Source organism: Lissotriton helveticus, chromosome 6 (genome assembly GCF_964261635.1).
Source record: "Lissotriton helveticus chromosome 6, aLisHel1.1, whole genome shotgun sequence".
Classification (NCBI taxonomy): Eukaryota; Metazoa; Chordata; class Amphibia; order Caudata; family Salamandridae; genus Lissotriton; species Lissotriton helveticus.
The window spans coordinates 585,388,199-585,407,344 of NC_136067.1; the positions used below are offsets into that span (position 1 = coordinate 585,388,199).

At 47.9% G+C, this 19,146-nt stretch overlaps 2 protein-coding genes across 3 annotated transcripts in view; one reads left to right on the plus strand and one right to left on the minus strand.

The window, feature by feature from the left end:
- SMAP1 (small ArfGAP 1) overlaps nucleotides 1–6,762 on the plus strand; it is an 870,387-nt gene extending 863,625 nt beyond the window's left edge. For both annotated transcript variants that reach the window (XM_078648020.1, XM_078648021.1), the window contains one exon: nucleotides 5,588–6,762. In XM_078648020.1, coding sequence (XP_078504146.1) covers nucleotides 5,588–5,722 — 135 coding nt within the window. In that variant the 3' untranslated portion in view covers nucleotides 5,723–6,762. The remainder of the gene's footprint in view (nucleotides 1–5,587) is intronic.
- Nucleotides 6,763–6,901: 139 nt separating this feature from the next.
- Nucleotides 6,902–19,146, minus strand: part of B3GAT2 (beta-1,3-glucuronyltransferase 2) — a 422,486-nt gene continuing 410,241 nt past the window's right edge. The window contains exon 4 of the mRNA XM_078648022.1: nucleotides 6,902–7,139. Coding sequence (XP_078504148.1) covers nucleotides 7,053–7,139 — 87 coding nt within the window. The 3' untranslated portion in view covers nucleotides 6,902–7,052. The remainder of the gene's footprint in view (nucleotides 7,140–19,146) is intronic.

The following is a 19,146-nucleotide window of genomic DNA, read 5'->3' on the forward strand; positions in this document are numbered from 1 at the left end:
AAAATGTACATGGATCAGTTGCTCCCAGTGCTTAAAGCGGTGTTTCTTGAGGCTCATGACACCCTAAACCTACCTGGCACCATGAGGGAGGCACTCATCACGTCACTCCTGAAACCTGGCAAACCCGCAGATCGCTGCGAGTCCTATAGGATGCTCTCACTAATTAATACAGATGCAAAGATTTTGGCTAAATTATTGGCGAATCGACTCCGGCTACTTATGGAGAAGTTAGTCCTTCCCGATCAGGCCGGGTTTATTCCGGGTAGGGCCACGTCCCACAATCTCAGGACCCTGTTCTCCATTTTCCAGACCGTAGACCCTAGATTGCAGCTGATAGCTGTGTTTCTTGAAGCCTCAAAGGCTTTTGATTAAGTGGAGTGGGACTACCTATTAGCAGTTTTACAAAGTATGGGTCTTACAATAGGTTTCCTCACGTGGATTATACTCTTGTACACCTCACCCACCGTGAGAGTTTTGATCAATGGACACACCTCGCCCTCCTTCCCTTTGTCCCGAGGCACACGCCAGGGGTGTCCACTCTCTCCCCTGCTGTTCGCCCTGATTATGGAGCCCCTTGCAGCAAGGGTTAGACAACATCACAATCACATGGGTCTACCCTGTTTCCTACGTCCGATACTCATCTCTTCGTACGCGGATGATGTGACCCTTTATATTAAAGATCCCCAACAAAACCTAAATACTCTACTGCGGCAGTTTGTTAGATATGGTGGCTTGTCTAGGATACATATTGGTCCAAATCGCGAATATTCCCCTTGACCAGCTCGGTTGTTCCCTTTACCACTGATTATCCGCTTGTATGGTGTGCAGAGGATGCTAAGTATCTAGGTATTCGTGTAGCATCAGACCGGGACGAATTGATGCGCATCAACTATGGTTGCACAATGGAGCATGTTACAAATTGCATCACCCGGTGGATTGCCCTTCCCCTGACCATGGCCGGTCGCATCTCCCTTATAAAGAAGGTAATCCTCCCAAAATTTCTATTCCTTTTTTTGAACATTCCTTATGACCCGGGTCGTCACTCCTTCGCCACTCTCCGGTCGGAGTTTATTTGCCTTGTATGGGGAGGAAAACAATCACGTATACAATGGAATGTGCTGATGCGGCCTTATTCTCATGGTGGTTTCGATATTCCCAATTTCTAACTTTATTACCTTTGCGCTCAATCTCATTTTGCTCACTTTTGGTTCCACCCACCCTGTTACACTGCCCATGTCGCCAGGTCGCTCGCAGACCCAATCCCGCTGGACTGAGTCATTCTAGCCTCTGCTTTGCCCCGCGGTGGCAACCCAACCTCTGTGGACTGTACGATTTCGGCCTGGTCCCGCATATTAGGTCACATGCATGCACCTAGCTTATACTCTCCTCTCCTTCCGCTCACATATCATCATGACTTAACGTTGTTGCAGGAAGGACTCTTCAAACAAACTGTGCGTAGACGACACCTGCGTTGCTGGGGTGACCTCTACAGTAACAGTAAATTTCGTTCTCTTCAACAACTGTGCACAGACCACCCACCTTCCACTATGGAAACTTTTCTATACTCCCACCTTCGCCACGGTGTACAAGCCAGCTTTGGTACAAACACATCCGAACCTGCGACATTTACTCCGCTACATAATGTCCTGCGCACACCTACTGCTTAACATCTAGTATCCACGCTCTATCACAGCCTCTATGGTGACATTGAATATCCCGCATGCCCAGCACGTGCCAAGTAGTCAGCGGAATTGGGGCAGGACATCACAGATTCACAATGTTTGTACTGCTGTGGACAGACTGAAAAGATATCAGCCAATAGTAGGCTTCGTATCATTCATTACAGATTCATAAATCACAGCTATTATACCCCAATTACACTCCACAGATTTGGCTTGCGGGACTTGCACAGTTGCAACAGATGTAGAATGGAACATGCTGATTTCCTACACCTTGCTTGGGATTGCCCTAATGTCCGCATTTTTTGGGATGATGTCCTTTCGGCCCTTGACTCCATGGTCTCTCTACCTCTCCCGCGATCTCCAATGCTGGCGCTCTTAGGTTATACTGAGCAACTCCCTGCTAAACATCGGCGCTTTGTGTCCTTTTATCTTGTGATTGCTAAGCGGCGCATAGCCTGTCGCTGGGGTAGGGGGCGTGCTCCTAAATTTAAAGACTGGTTATCAGATTTAATATTATGGCAAACTCAACTCAACACTTATGCAGAACTTCTCCCCTGCTCCTCTTGCCCCCAGGACATTTAGGGCCCACTGCAGACATATTTACTTGAATACCATACTGTAGATGGTGCTACACCTTGTAGGCTGCCTATACCAGATCTTACATCCACATCATCTACTGGCCAGACTTCTCTTACCTGACCATCATTGTGATCCACTGTATTGTAACAATCCCTGATAATATATATATATTTTTTATCCTTTTGTTCTCTTTTTGGCGCAGAATGTAACAGCAACTGTATGATACCCTGTTCTGATTACCTGTCTCCTATGCATGCTCCAGCGCTGGTGTCTAAAGACCTGTAACACTTTACAATGTGCATGACCAGTTATTTTTTGTGTATCCAGATATGTCGTGGATATGTTTTTTCTGATTATTTCAGCTCTGTCTCCCTTATGGCTATTGCAACAGATGTTATGTATCTTTACTGAAAAATTCAATAAATAAAGTTTTTTTCCAAAAGCTCAGTGCAGTACAGTGCAGTACAATCTGCCACAGGGATCAGTTTGTCTTCGGGCATTTAGTGTCAAGTGTGACATTCACTACAATTGGCTGTGTAGTTTGTTTCATTGAAGCCTCTCCGTGCAAGTGTCCTCACCCACCAGGAACTATCTGTGTCCGAACTCACCGTCAGAAAATCATGCTCTGCTTCCAATTTTGTGCCCCCACCGAATGAAGCAGCTGCACTGCAAAATCCTCCACAGGGTTGCGTCACTCCCCTCTGCTGCAGCGATAAGCATCTGCCCAATACCTGCTTCGCACCACTGTACAGCGATCTAGCCTATTCTGTCAACAATCCTGAAATCAGCATGCAAAGGATTGACCCACTTGGCCAGAGCCATGTGACACCTCTTGTTCCCTTGGCGCTGCCCAGGCTCTTGTCTGACCCTCTGTGCGCTGATTCCAATGACCTGGATGGGTTCCGTTTCCCTTATGAACATGTTTAAGCACTGGTTATCCGGGGCTCCACCCTTTTCTTCTTCACTGGTTGAACATGTCTAACCTATAATCACTGCAGTTTTAGCCACAAACAATGTAGAAGACTTTACAGAAGAAGGCAGACATATGTTTCTGAGCTCAAGGTATTGATTGATGTTATTGAAAGGAGTATTAGCGCAGGATTCTAGATAGATAGCGCAGGTTACTGAAAGCCTGTTGTGTCGGGCAAGTCCCTTAATTCACACTTCTATGCTGCTGTATTTTCCCTTTCATTCACTTTTCATGTGCTCCTATTGTGTTTTCTTCATCAGCTCTGAATCTTGGAATCCTCTTTGATTTGTCATTGACTTTATTTAATCAACTTTTGTCCGTTCTCAAGAGTTGTCGCTTGCATCTTCATAATATCTGAAAAATGTTATCTTTTTTGTACTCCTCTCCTGCTTCACTGCTTTGTTTGTTCTCACATTAATTATTCTTCCTCACTATATGTTGGCATTTCAAAATACCTGCTTACTATGCTCCAATCTATCGAAACTTTCCTCCTTTCTTTTGACTATGGTGCTCCTATGTTTTCCTGTAATGCTCAGATTTGTTGACTAACTCTTACATCTCAGTTCAGATTCTGTTATCTTTTGCCTAGTTTTTAAGTGCCTCCATTTACTTGCTCCATCTTACATATGTTCTTTCATATCTGCACGCACCCCTAAATATTTCCTTTTACTCACAATTCCTTCTCCGTTTCCTGACCTCCATGTGCATCTAGGTGCTTATGTTCCTTTATTCCTCCTGCTGTTATCTCTGGAATAACCTCCTTCTGCCGTATTGTACGTTGTGCCCTAGGGGCGCTATGGGCATGTGCTCCCACTTGGTGCACCCCAAGGGCACAACTGTATTTCAGATGGGGCTGCACGTGCTTGTCCATCCCCTTCTGTAACACTGATAGCTCTGGTGAGCATGTAGCGCTGGATCAGTGCCAGCGCGATCATGAGAGGGCGTTCCTTCATTTGCACGTGATGTGGCCCCATGCAAATGAGAGAACCATTTTGCCTCTGTGTCCACTCTGTATTACTGATGGGGGCACAGAGGCAATTATGCCTCTGTGAGGCTCACTGAAAGTGCGGCACGAAAAGGTAAAATCAGCTTCTTGGAGGAGAAAAAGGGGGTCCCATTGACCCCCATACTAGTCATCACCTCTGCAGGCGGGTGCAGTCACACCGTATCCACCTGTAAGAAGAGTTCTCTCCCCTCTTGAAAGTGCAGGCGCATGCTGCCTGCACTGTGAAACATGGAGTGACTTTGAAGCAGCCACTGCTATTTTACTTGATTGTGCTGCCCCCATGGCAGTGCCAGCTTGGTCCTGGCCTTGGGGGCAGCACATTCTACATAACACAGGCCACTTTCCCTTTTTGCGCCAAGCACACCTTTTTGTAGGTGTGCCAAGGTGCTACTAGGAAAGTGTACTGTGTATACAATACAGTCCCAGATTTCTAACCGTTATGCTCCCACTCTTTTTATTTCTAGGTAGCGATTAAAGGAACATTTATTGCATATAGTAAATTGATTGTAACCTTGTAGTACCATTGTAGATACCTAATTTCTACATGCATTGTACCGTTTGTTGTTTCTTGCTATGTTAAGCACCTTTGATAAAGGTCCAGTAATAAATCAGAAAAGAAATCATATACAGAAAAGAAAATTCGATCTGAAAAATAGTAGTGCAGTCTAATTTTATTAATTAACACAAAAATATTAAGAGACTAAGGAATTAGAATAGAAAGAAAGTGTGAGAAACATCTAAAAGTTTAGGCGGAACGGTCCTACTGAATATAATTTCGAATTTCAAAATATAGTATTGAAGTACCTTCAGTTTTTTCATCTCCATTTCACGATTTGTAACAGCTGTTTATTTTCGCTTTTCAAAATTGTAAAGCCACAATACATGGACTGCACAGGTTCTAAGAGGGGAGGAACTAAAAATGACAAAGCTGTTTCCTTTACTTTCCCACACAAAGTATTTTCTACTGATTATACTTGCAGATCGAGCAGTGTATTGAATAAAATGTTCTCATAAAAATTCTGGAAGGTCTAAAATCAGACGTCCTGTCAAGTTCTTTATGTAGCATGACAGGCTTAGGTTATTTCTTTCATAAACCCAAATCAGTCTGCAGTCGCTGATGTTCATATATCTTCAATAAAGAAAACTGCGGCTTTGCAGTCACATATGGTTCATTCGATTTCGGTGTACTTCTTTACCATTTTGCATACATTCGCATCGGTTGTTGTATCATTTCTCCAGATTTCATAAATACATTAGAGATTGCTATTTTATTTATGGTCTTTTGCTGCTTACAGTTGTTGAACTCCTTGTGCTTCTCCTTAAATGCTAAGGTGTCCATGTGCTTCACAGGTGAATCAGCAGATGGGTGGAATGAACCTCAATGGTCCAAGCAATATGATCCCTTTCGGCCAGCCAGCAAACACCGTTGGAGGATGGGCGAGCAGTGGTTCGGGCCAGACTCTCAGCACACAACTATGGAAATGAATGTGGTCATCATCCAGCGCATACATCTGACATTCCTTACATAGATGCAACAATCACTATCCCTCTTTTATCCATGTATATATTATTTTCCCGCCAGTTATAAATATTGAGAAGTTACTTTGTTGACTTTGTGAGACTATTGCTTACATTTAATGTGGTGAAAAACAGTTTGAAAATATTTCTATCTGACTGGGAGCTTTCTGTAGTATGTTTGATCTCATGAACCATATCTCAGCAACGATGCTTGACCAACACGAGTCAGTTGTATTGTCAAAATTCTAGATCTTATATTGGCATTTAAGAGAATTAGCTATCATGGTAGTAATATATCTAACTATAGTAAATCTTGCCCTCATTCTCCCTCCTTTAATAAAACCGTATAGATAATAATGTATGAACAAATGTGTAATCTTATGAACAGAATGTACATGTATATTTGAACCTCTTTTTCTAGTGTATCAAATATCTTTTGGTTGATTATTCATTGCATTGTGATGTTACTGTAATGTGCTTTATGGAAAGCACAGCTAGTAAAAGGAATATAAACCTGGATGTTACTAGAAATGCTCAGTTTGTTCTTGAATATCACAGGGAAAATGTGACCCCAAAAAATCTAGCGATACAATATGCAAATTGGCTTTATACTTGTTTACATAGTGCAATTATGGTAAATAAGGGCATACTGTGTAACTCTGCAATACCCCCAATATTCTTTCTTGTATTTGAAGGTATATCCAGGTTTATAATGGTAATTGTGTTTACATTTTATGGTGCCTAGTATGATGAGATGTTATTTCCCTGTATTAAAGAGATAAATCCATAGACTGTTGTGTATGTGTGCATATCACATTTAGGTTTTGTTTGAACCTCTGCAAAGGGGCTAGTATTTCAATACTGCAAAGATAAACTTTTAATGTCAACGATGCACTGCAACTTGAAAACTGTACTTTGGCAGCCAGCGCTTGGTGTACTAAAAGCAGGTCAAAACTCAACAATTGGTAAAACAAAAATAAAACGTAACCAAATATTTTAAAAATGTTCCCTTGGTGTAGTTGTTTACGGACTGTACTCAAATCAGTGCAGAATGTATAAAAATCCAGTTATCCATTTTTTTTAAACATGCAAAACAAGGTAAAACAAGACACACATTGCTTGACACCATCCAAGTTACTTGAAGCTGTTGGTGTTTTTAAAAAATAGTCTATCAGGTAAATGGCAAAGGTGAGTGCACAGCAGCAGGTCATACAATGTTTGTTTCCTTTTAGCCAAAGGTAACTCGACGTTCTTCCTTGGAATCCAGTGTTTTGTTCCGTGTTACTTGATTTGTAGGTCACACCTCAATTTTCACAGAGTCCTGGTGATATTTTGGTTCATTACCCAGGTTTACTTTTTCTGTACGGGTGTGCCATACAAGAATCTGTGAACGAAATACAATGTTATCAGTTTTACAGCAGTATTATTTACACATGTTTTTCAGCTGTCATTTGTAAAGTTATTATCACTTATTCTACATTCATAATGGATAGCTTTTAATATGCATCAATGATGCTAGCAATGGGTTTTGGTGACGACATAAAAAATGAGACCACAGGCCGAGTGGTTTGTAAATGTTGCCAGCACCTCTTTGAAGGCAATATAGGACCATATTACCTGTTTTGCCCATTATGTATTTTATACTGCATTTGTATTTTGAGGCAGTTGATTGGGAAAAAGCAGTTTTCTTCAAAATGCAACTAACAATTGACACTTATTGGAATTAAAATGTTACGGTTTACTTTTCTTGAATTAATTGCTGATAAACAAACAGACAATGATAAGGCTAGTAATTTAATGTGATTCTGTGCTTGCGAATCCATCACGTAATTATGGATGTTCAAGATTTGTTACACCGTTTGCAGGTTTCCCCAAAATATTGTTTTTAGCTCAAATGTATGAAAATAATACTTACATATAATGTGCCACATAATTTGTCTTTTTAGCACATAATCTTGCAGCAAAAGTTAGATAACCTTACTTCATAATCCTAGTACCCCTGACCATGGTAAAGCTCTGTAGAGAGGTTTGGGGTATGTCATCATGGTTATGAAACCAGACCACAAGTAATGTTCAACAAAAGCCTTTAAAAATGGTTACAAAAAGTGCAATAAAACATAACAATAATAAAAAAAGAAGAAACGCTTCTACTATATGATTCTTAAAAACAAAACAGTTGCAAACTGGGTTATGGTTGTGGCTGAAACGTGTAAAACCACTGAAAAAACTCAAATTCAAACACACGCAAGCACCTTGGCAATGAAAAGAAATGTGCCCGAACAAAAATCTTATTTACAGCAACTCTATTACTAAACACACAATCACAAATGTGTTACTTATGTGCCAAAATCCAATGCGGTTTCTTTATCACTGTACAATAAAATTGGCATTAGAAAAAAAACGTTTTACTGCTTCACAAATAGCATGTAACCATTACTTTACACAGGAAAACACCTCCGAGTGCTGAATTTGTCTTCCTTGCCTCCGACTCCTCAGAGTCCCTGCTTGCTTCCCTTACTCCAATTATGTTAGAGCTTTAGCATTTAGAGCCTCTTTTCAGAGCTCCTTCTAGTTAAAAGCATAGCAATCGTTGGTGACAGGGTTGGGGGAATGGTGTGCCCCTCTCTCTCCTTTTACTTTTTGTTGCATTTTGCAAGAGTTTTTTATTGGTTGAGTCAATTATCTACAGATCCCCTTGAACATGACGTGATTTTAATGCTGTCCCTCTGTAGCAGGGCTGAAATTCCAATTGTGGAAATGTCTTTCAATTTGCACTCCATGTTTACAGGGTTCCTTCTCTGCTCCTTTGGATGACAGTAGCACGTGCTCTATTCTGTGCTATTGCAGACAATTATTTCCACTGAACAGTTCCTCTATACATTTCGTGGTATTGTGCCTTATCAAGGCAGTAGAGTGAGGTCCTCTTCTCTGGTGGTCCCAGAGAGGGGATCCGCTGCGAGTTTGGGAGTTTTGGTTTTCCTTACTTCTCTATTTGACTTTTGCATTATCTCTCCCAGCATCCTTGTCAGATCTATTGTGTGTGCATTTTTTCTCTTTTTTGGTCGATGATCGTTCTGATTTCCCACCAATTTCTGTCTTGAAATACTATTGGTCTGAAAGAAACGGTTAGTATTAGATTCCTTACCTTAGAATATCCCCAGGCGTCAGACTGGATCCGGAAACTTTTGCATAGCAGTACCCTTGCGCGTCGGTAGGTGTCGTCTGCGGCTCCGCGTCTGTCATTGGCGCCGGATGACGTCGCCGGAGTACTTCGATGCCTCCCTCGCGCGCAACTTTTTCGATCCGTTTGATCGTCTTTCGAAGTCTCTCGACTCCGACGGTGCCGGTAGGGATGCCTGGGTTCAAACTCTGCGTTGATTGCAGCCGACTGATGTCGGTTACCGACCTCCATCGCCGGTGCCTTCACTGTCTGGGCCCCGACCACGACGACAAGTCCTGCTCCGACTGCCGGACCCTGATGTCCAAAGCTAGACGGGAGCGGTCCCGCAAGCGACTCGTGCTCCGGGAGTCAGTCCCGGTCCGGAAGGAGGTCGAGGGACCGGTCGCGGGGCCGGAGTCACCACAGTTCCGGGAGCAGTCATCAGTCTTCGGGTTCGAAGTCCTCGGGTAAGGCACAAGAAGTCGAAGAGGCGACATCGCTCTTCTGACTCCCCTGACGCTCGCGCGTCGCGGCCGGGAGTTCGGGTGACACTGCCCCCGCGGCTCCGCTGGAGCCGCAGTCGTCGCGGCCTGCTCCATACCCACCGGTCCCTGGGCAGCACGCGACGCCGGACGAGATAGAGTCCTTCCTCATGGCCATGAGGTCGCTCGCTCCTCCGTCTGGTTCTGCGGCGCCTTCGGGCCAAGCGGCTCCGACTGGGTCCCCACACGGCCTGGTGACTTCGGTCCCAATGCCGCAAGGCCCCGCCGGATACGGATCCGGGTCGCCGCCGGTCGACCTTCTCCGGCGCCGGCCTCCAGGGTGTCGCCCCCGGCGCCCTCCCAGGACGACGCCGTCCCAGGTCCTACCCTCGATTCGGGTCCGACGTCGGAGCGGCGCCGCTCTCGACGCCGGTGGGAGACTTTTCCTTCTAAGACCCGGCCCCATTCCTTTAAACCGGAGTACCTGGTTATGGGTGACGAGGTGGATTGGGAGGGGTCCGAGGACCCTCTGGCACGTGAGTGTCCGTCTTCTCAGGACTGGACAGGTGAGCTTGGGGAGGCCAGTGGTCTGGACACTTCACTTGACACTGGTTTTGTCTCCCCTCCTACCGTGGCTACGGAGGAGGTGGCTGCCTATAGTGTGGTGCTGACGCGGGCTGCCAAGGCCTTGGGCCTTGAGCTCCCGTCGCGGCCATGAGGACTAACCTCCTCACTGAGGCCGAGCCTCTGCTGCCTTTTAATGAGGCCTTGTCAGACTGTCTTCTGGGCTCTTGGTCCAAGCCCGCTACAGGTCCGCCTGTAGATAGGAACGTGGCCAGGCGCCACCGCCCGGCTCCGGGCGACCCTTGCTTCCTGTCCACCCTCCCCACCACCGAGAGCCTGGTCATCCTGGCCTCTAACTCCCAGAGCGCATTCCCGACGGCCCCCCGATCGGGAGTCCAAGAGGTAAATGTCGGAATTTGTAAAGCGCACAGCTACCTCCACCGGAGGTGTCCCGGCGCTGTCCGTATAACGCTTAGGAACCCTTCCTGGCTTTCCTGGTAAATGTCCACTCCTGGGCACCCCCCAGGTGCAGCCAGGCATCCCAGCGCTTTTGGGGCCGTTGTGGAGACTAAGCAAGCTATTGCCCAGAGTTGCAGCGTGAGACCCATGATCAGAACAGGCACTGAGGCGAGAATATCAAGTCAGGGGAATTAATGAGCCGGAGACCCGCCGAGGCGGGAATCGAACCCGGGTCCCTGGCCAGAGCTCTGCATCAAGGTCTGCCTGCTCTAACCATTGAGCCACCTCCAGGTATGAGCAACATGGGAAAAAGGTATTCTCCTCCCTGAGTTTGGGGTTGCGGTCAGTCAACACTGCATGCCTCTTGGGCCGTTACACCCACTCTCTGTGGGACACGGTCGCGGACGAGCTGCCACAATGTCCGGAGGAGGCCCCGGACTAAACTCGCCCAAGCCCTTGCGGAGGGTCAAGATGTGCCACGGTATTCCATCCGGTGTGGGCTGGATACCACGGACTCACTGGGCAGAGTGGTGGCAACGACGGTGGCGATTCGTTGCCACGCCTGGTTGAGGTCCGCCAACTTTTCGGCTGATGTCCAAAGCACACTTATGGACATGCCGTTTGATGTCCGTCGCCTCTTTGGCGACAAGGCAGACCATGCGCTTGAGCGCTTTAAGGACTCCAGGGCTACGGCCAAGTCCTTGGGCCTCTCGGTCCCGCGCCAGCAAACGACTGCCTTTCGCCCCTTTCGTGGCCAATGAAGGGGCGCCCCCACACGTCCTGCCAGCCACGGGCCGTAGACTACCATCCAGCGCGGTGGCGGACATGGAAACCGCCGTGGCGGCGGTCGGGGACAACAGCGAGGCCAGTCCACACCTACCCCTGCAGCATCCGCCTCAAAACCCTCCTAGTCCGAGCTTTCAGGCCCATGTGACGCCAGTGGGGGGGCAGGGTTCGCCATCACCACCTCCACTGGCGCACTGTCACATCGGACAGGTGGGTGCTGCAAATCGTCAAAGGGGCTACTCCCTCCCCTTCGAGGCGTCCCCTCCAGCCATGCCACCGTGGTACCACCTGAGTGTCTGGGGATCACTTGACACTTCTACTAGAGGAAGTTACGGCCCTCTTGGCCAAGGGGGCCATCAAGCGCGTTCCTGGGCCAGAAGTAGGGTGTGGTTGTCTCTCCCACTACTTTCTGGTACCCAAGAAGGGCAAAGGGGGCCTACGCCCTATCTTGGACCTGCGGAACGTCAACGGCTTCCTCCGCAAGGAGAAGTTCAAGATGCTGACACTGGCTCAGGTCTTAGCTGCCCTGGACCCGGGAGACTGGATGGTAGCGTTGGACTTGCAGGACGCTTATTTTCACATCCCCGTCCTGCCGGCCCACCGGCGCTACCTGCGGTTCACGATAGGCCACGAGCACTTTCAGTTTACCGTGCTCCCCTTTGGCCTTACCAGCGCCCCACGGTTGTTCACGAAAGTGATGGCGGTGGTCGCAGCTCATCTGCGCAGGTTAGGGGTTTCAGTCTTCCCCTACCTCGACGACTGGTTGTTGAAGGCGGGCTCGCCCCAGACAGTTGTCAGCCACCTCCAGACTACGGCCGACCTCCTGCACCTGCTGGGGTCTCCATCAATGTGCCAAAGTCACACCTATGTCCCTCTCAGAAGCTCCTCTTCATCGGAGCGGTTCTAGACTCGGCGCAGTTTTGGGTTTATCCTCCCGAACAGCGGGTTTGGGATATTCAGGCTCTGATTCTGATCTTTCAGCCATTATCCCGAGTCTCGCTCAGGTTGACGCTGTGGCTTCTGGGGCTGATGGCCTCCTGCATCCTTCTGGTGCATCATGCCCGGTGGTGGATGCGGGCTCTGCAGTGGGACCTGAAGTTTCAGTGGGCCCAGCATCAGGGCAACTTGTCCGACCATGTCTTGATCTCGGAGGGCACTGCAAGACAGTTGCAGTGGTGGCTCACGGACCGCGATTGGGTCAGTGGCAGATCCCTCTCCCTACCCCAACCGGAGCACGTAGTTGTGACGGACGCGTCCCTCCAGGGCTGGGGAGGCCACATGGGAGAGGCGGAGATAATAGGCCTCTTGTCTCCGGCGGACTCCCGGCTCCACATCAACCTTTTGGAGCTGCGGGCAATCCGGCTTGCACTGAAGGCATTCTTCCCCTCTGTCCGGGGGAGTGTAGTGCAGGTGTTCACGGACAACACCACTGCCATGTGGTACTGCAACAAACAGGGCGGGTGGGGTCATGGACCCTATGCCAGGAGGCTCTGCGCCTCTAGCAGTGGCTGGAACATCAGGGCGTGACCCTGGTGGTTCAACACCTGGCAGGTTCCCTGAACGCCAGGGCGGCCGAACTCAGCCGTTGGTGCATGATGGATCACGAATGGCGTCTGAACTCAGACGTGGCGCAAGGCCTCTTTCAGCAGTGGGGAGAGCCTTGGTTAGATCTATTCGCCACAGAAGAGAACGTGCAATGTCATCAGTTCTGCGCATTGGAATTTCCAAGGTGGCACTCGCTTGGAGACGCTTTTCGTCGTGAGTGGAGCTGCGGTCTGTTGTACGCCTTTCCGCCTATACCACTTCTGCCCAGAGTGCTGAAGAAGATCAGGCGCGACCAGGCCCAAGTTATCCTTGTGGCTCCGGACTGGGCACGAAGATATTGGTATCCAGAGCTGCTCAGCATTTCTGTTGATCCCCCGATTCGTCTGCCTCTTCAGGAGGACCTTCTGCTGCAGCGGCAGGGGACGGTTCTCCACCCGAACCTGCCCAGTCTCCACCTCCATGCTTGGAGATTGAGCGGCGACAGTTGCTCCTCCTGAAGTTTGTAATGTGATTCTGCAGCCAGGCGTCCCTCCACAAAGTCGGTATACGCCTGCAGGTGGAACAGATTTGTGGCATGGTGCACAGCAACGGCTGTGGATCCACTCTCTGCCCCCCTTTCTGAGGTTCTCCTCTTCCTTCTTTCTCTTGCCCAGCAGGACTCTGCTCTGAGCACTATCAAGGGCTACCTTTCTGCCCTTTCCGCCTTCTTCAGGCTACCTGATCAGCCTTCTTTGTTCAAGTCCCCAATTGTTAACAGATTCTTGAAGGGCATCACTCAGATGTTCGCCCCTGTTCCTTTCGTGATGCCCCAGTGGGACTTGAACCTGGTTCTGACTTACCTGATGTGCGCTCCTTTTGAGCCGCTTCATAACTGTCCTCTCCGTCTTCTTACACTTAAGTCTGCTTTCCTGGTTGCCATCACCTCTGCCAGGAGAGTGAGTGAGCTCCAGGCTCTTTCCTCTAAACCTCCTTTCCTTTCTGTCCATCCGGACAAGGTTGTGTTGCGGACAAGACCCTCTTTCCTGCCCAAGGTAGTCATAGCCTTCCACATCGGGCAGTCCATCACCTTGCCCACCTTCTTTCCGCCTCCGCATCCCTCTAAAGAGGAAGAGCGGCTCCACCGTCTGGACCCAAAACGTGCCCTGTCATACTATCTGGATCGCACACGCCAGTTCCGGGTGGATGACCAACTCTTTGTTGGTTACGTGGGCACTAAGAAGGGGCGGGCAGTGCACAAACGGACCATCTCTCAGTGGGTCGTGTTGTGCATCAAGGCATGCTACTCTTTGGCTAAGAAGGAGCCTCCTGTTGGGCTGCGGGCCCATTCCACTCTGGCCACGGCGGCTACTACTGCCCTGGGCCGGGGAGTCCCCTTGCAGGACATCTGCCAGGAAGCTACGTGGGCCTCCCTGCACACGTTCGCAAGACACTACTGCCTGGACAGCCAAGTCCGGAGGGATGGCTTCTTTGGCCGTTCCGTCCTCCAGGACTTTCTGGTGTAATCATTGGTTCGCAGACCCACCACCGGGGTTGGTATTGCTGGGGTATCTATTCTAAGGTAAGGAATCTAATACTAACCTGTTTCTTTCAGATGCACAAGTTACTTACCTTCGGTAACGATATATCTGTAAGAAACAGTAGTTAGTATTAGATTCCTTACCGCCCCACCCATCCTCTCCGTTCTGCGAACCGATCTCTAGGGTTAAGGTCATACCCTTTCAGGGCCCTAGTTTCATGGCACCAGTGTTGGTTTTTATCATGGCTCTGCGTTTCTGGCGCGGAAAAGCGGTGTATAAGAACTGACATCAGTGCGCGAGGGCGGCGTCTAAGTACTCCGGCGACGTCATCCCGGCGCCAACGACGACGGACACGGAGCCGCAGACGACGCCTACCGACGCGCAAGGGTACTGCTACGCAAAAGTTTCCGGATCCAGTCTGAAGCCTGGGGATATTCTATGGTAAGGAATCTAATACTAACTACTGTTTCTTACAGATATATCGTTACCGAAGGTAAGTAACTTGTGCTTTGCAGTTTCTCATCATCTGGGATGAGCTTTCTGCTTGAGGGCTTGTGTGCCTTATTCATGTGTTCCTCTATGGATACCTTGTTTGGCAACCTTTTTTACTCGCAAATGGTTTTCTGGAGTCAAGTCCCTCTTTTTCACATCTTGTCACAGACGGCTTTAGTTTGTGGGAGACCTTAGGTTCCAATGCTTTACATAGTATATACATACAAAAAGGAGTACAGAGAAAAACATGTCAGCCCTCTTCAAGCATTTGATATGATATACTTTTCTAGGCTGATATTGGTTGGATTGCTGTCCATCAAACCCATGGCATTTCGTGGAAGAATACGCTGTCCCATTACTACTCCCATTAGGTATATGTGATAAGTGTTGAAGAATTGCATCGACACCCTCAATTAAGTTCTGTGCATTTCCATTTTCTTTTCTTCATCGCCCCCTGTTAAACCCATCATCACTGTGTTGCGTTATCGTCTATTTGTTACTTCTTTCTATGTTTTCTTTCTTCCTGCTTTGAATTCCCTTTCTCTGCCATCAATGCGTTCGTGTTTTACTGTCTCAGCAGCATTACCACTCCCCTCGCTCCCTCTACGTTTCCGCCTCCTTCCTTTTATTCCAGCTGATCCCTGCTTCCCTCACTGTCAGCGCTCCCTTCCCCTCAACACTCATGTCGCATATTCCCCTCCTCCCTCACTCTGTCAGCAGTCTCCTAACTGTGTTCATTTCCTACCTACATCAACACTGTCATGGCTCTCTCCTTCCCACACCATCTCTCTCTCTCTCTCTCTCTCTCTCTCTCTCTCTCTCTCTCTCTCTCTCTCTCTCTCACCCTCACCCTCACCCTCACCCTCTCTCTCTCTCACCCTCTCTCTCTCTCACCCTCTCTCTCTCTCTCACCCTCTCTCTCTCTCACCCTCTCACCCTCTCACCTCACCTCAACTCTCTTGGTTCTTCTCCATCCTTGCTTATCGCTGTCTTCCATTTGCTGCCTGCGGCCTTGCACAATATGGAAAAAAATCCAAAAAGATGCTCTCTCGATGTCGGTAGTTTGTATAGAAAGTTTTTTCTATATATATTAGGGTGATTTCAAAACTCAAAGTCTCGATAATGATGACCTCCTTCGTAACCCTGCACTGGAATGTTCATTTAGGATATGCAAAGCAAGATAGAATTATTAGACATGATAAAGTGAATGTGAACGCCACGCTGGCCTAAGGTACTGAATTCTGTTACAGCAAGCACTTGTTTCTGGCACAAGTGACCTTCAGTACCGATTTAAGGTACTGTGTCCTGCTACAGAAAGTGCCTAGTTCTGACTGGAGGCTGCTCTAGTAGCAGCACCTGTCTGCATCAGGAAAGGGCAGGTTGCAGCTTTTCAAAAGCATGGGGAATATGTTCTTAAAGTAAAGTGAGACCTGTTGGGCTTCCACTACTTAATTTCAGTTGTGGGTAATGGTTTGAATGGGGTAGTCTCCCCGTGAGTTTCATTATCCTACTCGAGTCTTCAGTGAACGCCGAACACCTATTCTTGCTCGGCAGGGGGGAGGGAGGAGTTGGGGGGGAGGGGGCGGGGGGTGGAGAGCCTGCCGATCTGAAATCTGATGTATTTGGAGCTGTGGGGACCAGGGTCGGACTGGTCCTTTGGCAGTTTGCAGTGCCAGAAGGGCTGGTCTGACAGGTCAGTCTGAGGATCGGTTTGCAGCTGGTTGCGGACATGTTTTATAGTCTTTTAGTTACGTTTTTACTGTTGATTTCTCTGCAATTACCACAAAAAGTGCCTGCAGCAACCCCAAATGCACCCAGTCTCCCTACAAGGTGAAAACTGCCACTATTTGCAAAATGCGGGACATTTTCTAATGATCAGATTCACCAATAAGAGACACTTTTATTTTGGTACCTGACCTATTTTCTGTCCCGGTCCAACCCTTCTATGACAACCTTGCAAAAATCAGGATGGTGAGTAACTTGCTTCAACTGAGGAATCCTATAGAAAAACGTTTTGAAATATAGTCCCTGGAAGTGGTTAACACGTCTGTTTCTGTAACATAATCATAAAGCTATGCAGGTGTAAAAATTCCACCTGTCTCTTTATAGAGGCACCATTGTATGTGCAGCTTCCCAGCAACAAAACTGATGTTGGAAGTGCCCAGCTGGTAACTACTAATCTAGATGGCACACAATAGGCCACCTTGTCCTCCATTTGCGCCAACATTTATTTATTTATTTATTTATTTATTTGCGGGTTTGTAACGCGCTTGAATAAACTCCCGAAGGAGTATCTCCGCGCTCCAGAGACAACAGTGGCAAAACCAAGGGGCAGTAATCCTGAACAAAGAATCATGTATGATTAAATCTTGGCCTAGCTAATTTAGGCTTGAAACATAAAGGTTTTCAATTTTTTTCCTAAAGGCAAAGTGGTCCGAGCACTGCCTGAGCTGGAGAGGAAGTTTATTCCACAATGTTGGACCCACCACTGACAGTGCTTTACCACCCTGTCTGTCCCTTTTAATCATAGGCACCCTCAGAAGAAGCTGATTACTTGTCCTGAGAGCGCGTGTGGGAACATAGGGAACACATTTTTTTGCCAGATAGGAAGGTCCTAGGTCCTAGGACATTATTTGGCGGTCTAAGTCAGAAGCAGCCTTCTTTTTTGTTTGAGTACTCTACCACTTCTTGTACCTAGCGAAAGCGGATCCAATCAAATTATACAAGTGGTTCATTGCAGAGTAGTCTGATCATTAATTTGTCTCCTATGGTCCTGTGACCAGTCCTTTCGGACTAAGCTCTATTTGCTGGTCAGGATAGATGTCTCTACATTTCCTTCAAGTGAAAGGCAGGCAGTCTATTGTGTTGTGATGTTTGTGCTCATACAGTGGGCCTAGCAGTGTTTCCAACAGTATACAGGTTACTGGGCCATTGTTAGTTAGCCATTACTCTAAATTCTGGCGATCTAGATGTATAGCACTCTCTCTTGTAAATGTGGTAGCCAGCTAAGATTTACCATATGGCTGCAAAGTTCATGCAGAGTTCTCTTAGTAAAACCCAAGATGGAAACAGCCAGTACTAGCAAATCACTTAAATCCTGCAAATGGTTGCCAGATTGGACCCGTACGCAAAGGTTAATCAGATTTTTTCTCTCTAGCCTTTTAGGGGTTTTTTTTGTAAGTCATTGATGCCATGCTCAATACAGACTACTGGCTCAACTCTTCATACCTGACCAGAAAACAATTTCTGATGGATACATCTGCCTGTAGATTCCTCACCTTTTGAATTACCCCTGCACCAGCATTCCACTGAAACGTTTTCCTTAGCTCTCCCACGTCGACGAGGATGTCGCAATAGCATGACTCGGTTTGCGCCTCCTTATGACGTCATCTGAGCCATAAGAAGACGTCCTCGGAGTGTTGACGTCAGTTCCCATTTTTCCACGTCATCGACGCGTAACGGTTTTTTCTAGCTCTCCATTTCTGTGTAGTCTACTTTGTTTCAGTTCTCTAGAAACTGTTTCTTCTATCATGGCTGCTCAGAAGAAGCCTGGCTTTAAGCCCTGTAGGGAGTGTGGGGACCATATGCCGGTTACAGATCCGCATGAAGACTTCCTTTGGTGTTTGTTGTCGGACCATGCCGTCGTATGAACCATGGCCCGGGCGAAGAAGGAGAAGAGGGGTCGGAAAAGGAGCAAGTCGAGGTCAAAGTTGCTGACTCCACACACCTCGAGGTAGCCTAAGAACCATAAGAAAAAGACGACACAGGTCCAAGCATTGTTCTTCGAAGGAGAAGTCGTCAAAGTCTCCAGTCCAACGCTGCCGTAGGAAAGATGATGTCTCTCCTTCTCCTTTGCCACAGGTGTCGCCGGTGCGCTCTTCGACAACAAGGGACTCTCCGATGCCCAGGGACTCTCCGACGCCCAGAAGAGAGCCACCTGTGCCTGTGGACGCTCAGATCCCAGACCCAGCTTTTCCAGGCCACAAGCAGAGCCTGTTCCACAACCTCGATCTCCATCAGGTCAGGTGGTTCCATATCTTCCTTTTCCAACTGCAGGTGCGAATCCCCTAAATGTGATTTATGGCATGTTTACCGGGGCGGCTAACCCATCCGATGCACCTTCTGGACCCTTGGGACCGCTTTCTTTTAATTTGGGCATTCCTCAACACTATGCCCAAGCTCCATTTCTTCCTTTTATGCCAATGACTCTGTGTTGGAACCTCCCGACGCCGAGGTTCTCGACTCAGATACCTTCTCAGGAGGGAAGATTGGACTATTCTCTGGCGCCATTGGGCTCTGTTCCGGCACCTACTCGACTTCGGTTTGTGCCGTCGCTCACGTCTGAAGGTCTTCCATCGACACCTGCTCTGAGATCACTGGCGCCGC